Raw genomic sequence first — 2,449 nt, forward strand, 5'->3', positions numbered from 1 at the left:
GGAAGTCTGTCAAGTTGGGACATCACGACGTTATTACCAGATCATACAGAACAATAAGAAATCTAATTTCACATCAGAAACTCGCATCTATGCAGATTATGTTGCAGAATTCAAGAGGTGGGGAGCAAGGCAAAGAGGGGCAAACGCTCTGAGAGAACTGGGAAAGGAGAGCGCGCGTCGTCGCCCTTTACTTGCCGTCTTTCGCAAGAATCCTTCGACGTGGTCGTCGTCTCGCCTCTCGCCGCCTCCTCAACAAAGTTTCTAATCTTTCCCGCCCACAAATCTACTCTCTAAACTGCGCGGCGATTTCATCGGTTAGGTCGAGTCCGAGTTGGGTTGCGTAGCCCAACCCTCATCCAATGTAAGTGGGTTGAGACCAAAATCCAAAATAGAGAATGCTACAAGTGATTCTTCTTCTTATGATTGATTTATATCATAGAAAATGGAGGTAAATGTTTTGCAGCACCGGCACACACGCCAGACCATCACGTGTGGGACTCTTAAATACGTGTCTCTTCGATCGAAACAATGACTCCACCAATTCCATCAGTTTACGAACGTGCCATTTCTGTAGTCGTGTCAATGTTGGCCACTGACAGAAATAACACGTGCCACATCCACAATGGAAGAATTTTTGGGACGGAGATGGACAGGTATCTCCCACTCAATTATGACTGTCTCATGGCAACAGAACGAACACGTATCTCACACAATCCACTTTCACAAAAAAATAAATGAGACTCACCATTCAATATCCATAAAGAATATGTCATGCGAAATAATACAGCGTAAATTGACATGGAAAAGATATGTTTAATATATAAATGAATTCATGAGGAGCATTCCATATTAGACTTGTTCGATGCCGCCACTATGCTCCAATAAATTACTTAGTTGACATCATCACTATCTGTCATCTTATGATATGAGCGACGAAGGCATCCAGATCGGTTTTGGAGCTTCCACCTTCCTCCATGGCTCGCCTTACTTCACCTCCCAACTCTCTCGCCCTCCGTCTCACCTCCTCCCCTTCCTTGCTAGCCATCAGCCGCTCGATCACGTCACTTATGGTCGCCGAAGGCACCAGCTCCGCCCTCTTGTCCCAGTCGAGCACGTGGAACCCCACACGGAGGACGTCCATCACCAGCACTGCGTTCCGGGGTTGGTCCGAATGCATCGGCCACGCCACGATCGGCACCCCCGCGCTGAAGCTCTCCATGCACGAGTTCCAACCGCAGTGGCTCATAAATCCGCCGGTCGACGGGTGCGCCAGGATCTCCGGCTGCGGCGCCCAGCCCCGCACCACCTTCCCCCTTCTCTCCACCCTTGTGTAGTAATCCAATGGCAGCTTCTCCTTTTCAACGGCGTCACCACCAGTCTCGGCATAGATGTCGGCCCTGTCGGCGTCCCTTAACACCCAAAGAAACCGCTGACCGCTAGCCTCGAGCCCCGCTGCGAGCTCAGCCACCTGCTCGTCGGAGAAGGTTGATGTGGTGCCAAAGGACACGTAAATGACGGAGGACGGCGGCTGCTGATCCAACCACTCGATGGACGGGTGCCTAGCGCCATTGCCGCTTGCTTGGTTGAAGGTGATCGGATTCAGTGGTCCGATGGCGAAGGTTTTCTTGTCCTGCCACTCCGGCTCTCGAGCCACCAGATCGATGAACATGCCTTCGATCGCGCGGCAACTGTTGATGAGGCGCCCGGAGTCGGCTACCGTCGTTTGCTGCTGGCTGAGGACGAAATCGCAGAACTGTTGCGATATGCAGTCCTCGTTGGATACATGAGGAAGGTCCAAAATCTCTACGGCAGGCTCGCGTGGTTTGCCGCGTAACTCCCAGCGGAAAAAGAAGCCAGCGATGGCTGATATGGTGTGGAAGCAGAAAGCTTCCACGTTGGGAAGGGAGGCAGCTGCACCGGCCGCAAAGGTCATCGAAGAGTCGTGGATGAGGACGACGCGGCGAGAGCGGGAAGCGAGGGACCGTACGAGGTCGGCGAGTGGGGAGAGGAGGTGGCGGGCGGCGTCGAAGGCGGGCTGGAGGTGGCCGGGGAACTTGATGGCCGCGTCCGGTTCGGGAGCAGGGGATGAATAGTCTGGTAATGGGAAATCGTGGAAATGGATGGGGCGGCAGGCGGTACCGCCGTTGTGGAGGCGTGACGCGCGGTCTAGCACCTGGCGGTTGTGGGTGGCGGAGCCGACGTAGTGGATGGGGAGACCGCGGGCGGAGATGAGACTGGAGAGGTGGAGGAACTGGTTGAGGTGACCTTGGGCAGGGAGTGGCACCATCACCACGGCCACGTCTATTGTAATCGGTTCAGCTTTTGCTTTGCTTTGAGCCATGGCGTCGAGAAGGAGGCTTGTACGTTGGAAGCAATGGGAAATATCTCGCACGTCGCAGTGGTTGGCGCCTCTCTCTCTCTCTCTCTCTGTTTCTCCTTGTGTTGATGA

The 2,449-nt window shown here is 53.9% G+C and overlaps 1 protein-coding gene across 1 annotated transcript; it reads right to left on the reverse strand.

The window, feature by feature from the left end:
- Positions 1-735: 735 nt before the first annotated feature.
- LOC103985051 (zeatin O-xylosyltransferase-like) lies at positions 736-2,449 on the reverse strand. Its single transcript, XM_009402667.3, has one exon. It carries the CDS (start codon positions 2,339-2,341, stop codon positions 914-916), a length of 1,428 nt encoding a protein of 475 aa, XP_009400942.2. The 5' UTR covers positions 2,342-2,449; the 3' UTR covers positions 736-913.

Source organism: Musa acuminata, chromosome BXJ3-5 (genome assembly GCF_036884655.1).
Source record: "Musa acuminata AAA Group cultivar baxijiao chromosome BXJ3-5, Cavendish_Baxijiao_AAA, whole genome shotgun sequence".
NCBI classification, from domain to species: Eukaryota; Viridiplantae; Streptophyta; class Magnoliopsida; order Zingiberales; family Musaceae; genus Musa; species Musa acuminata.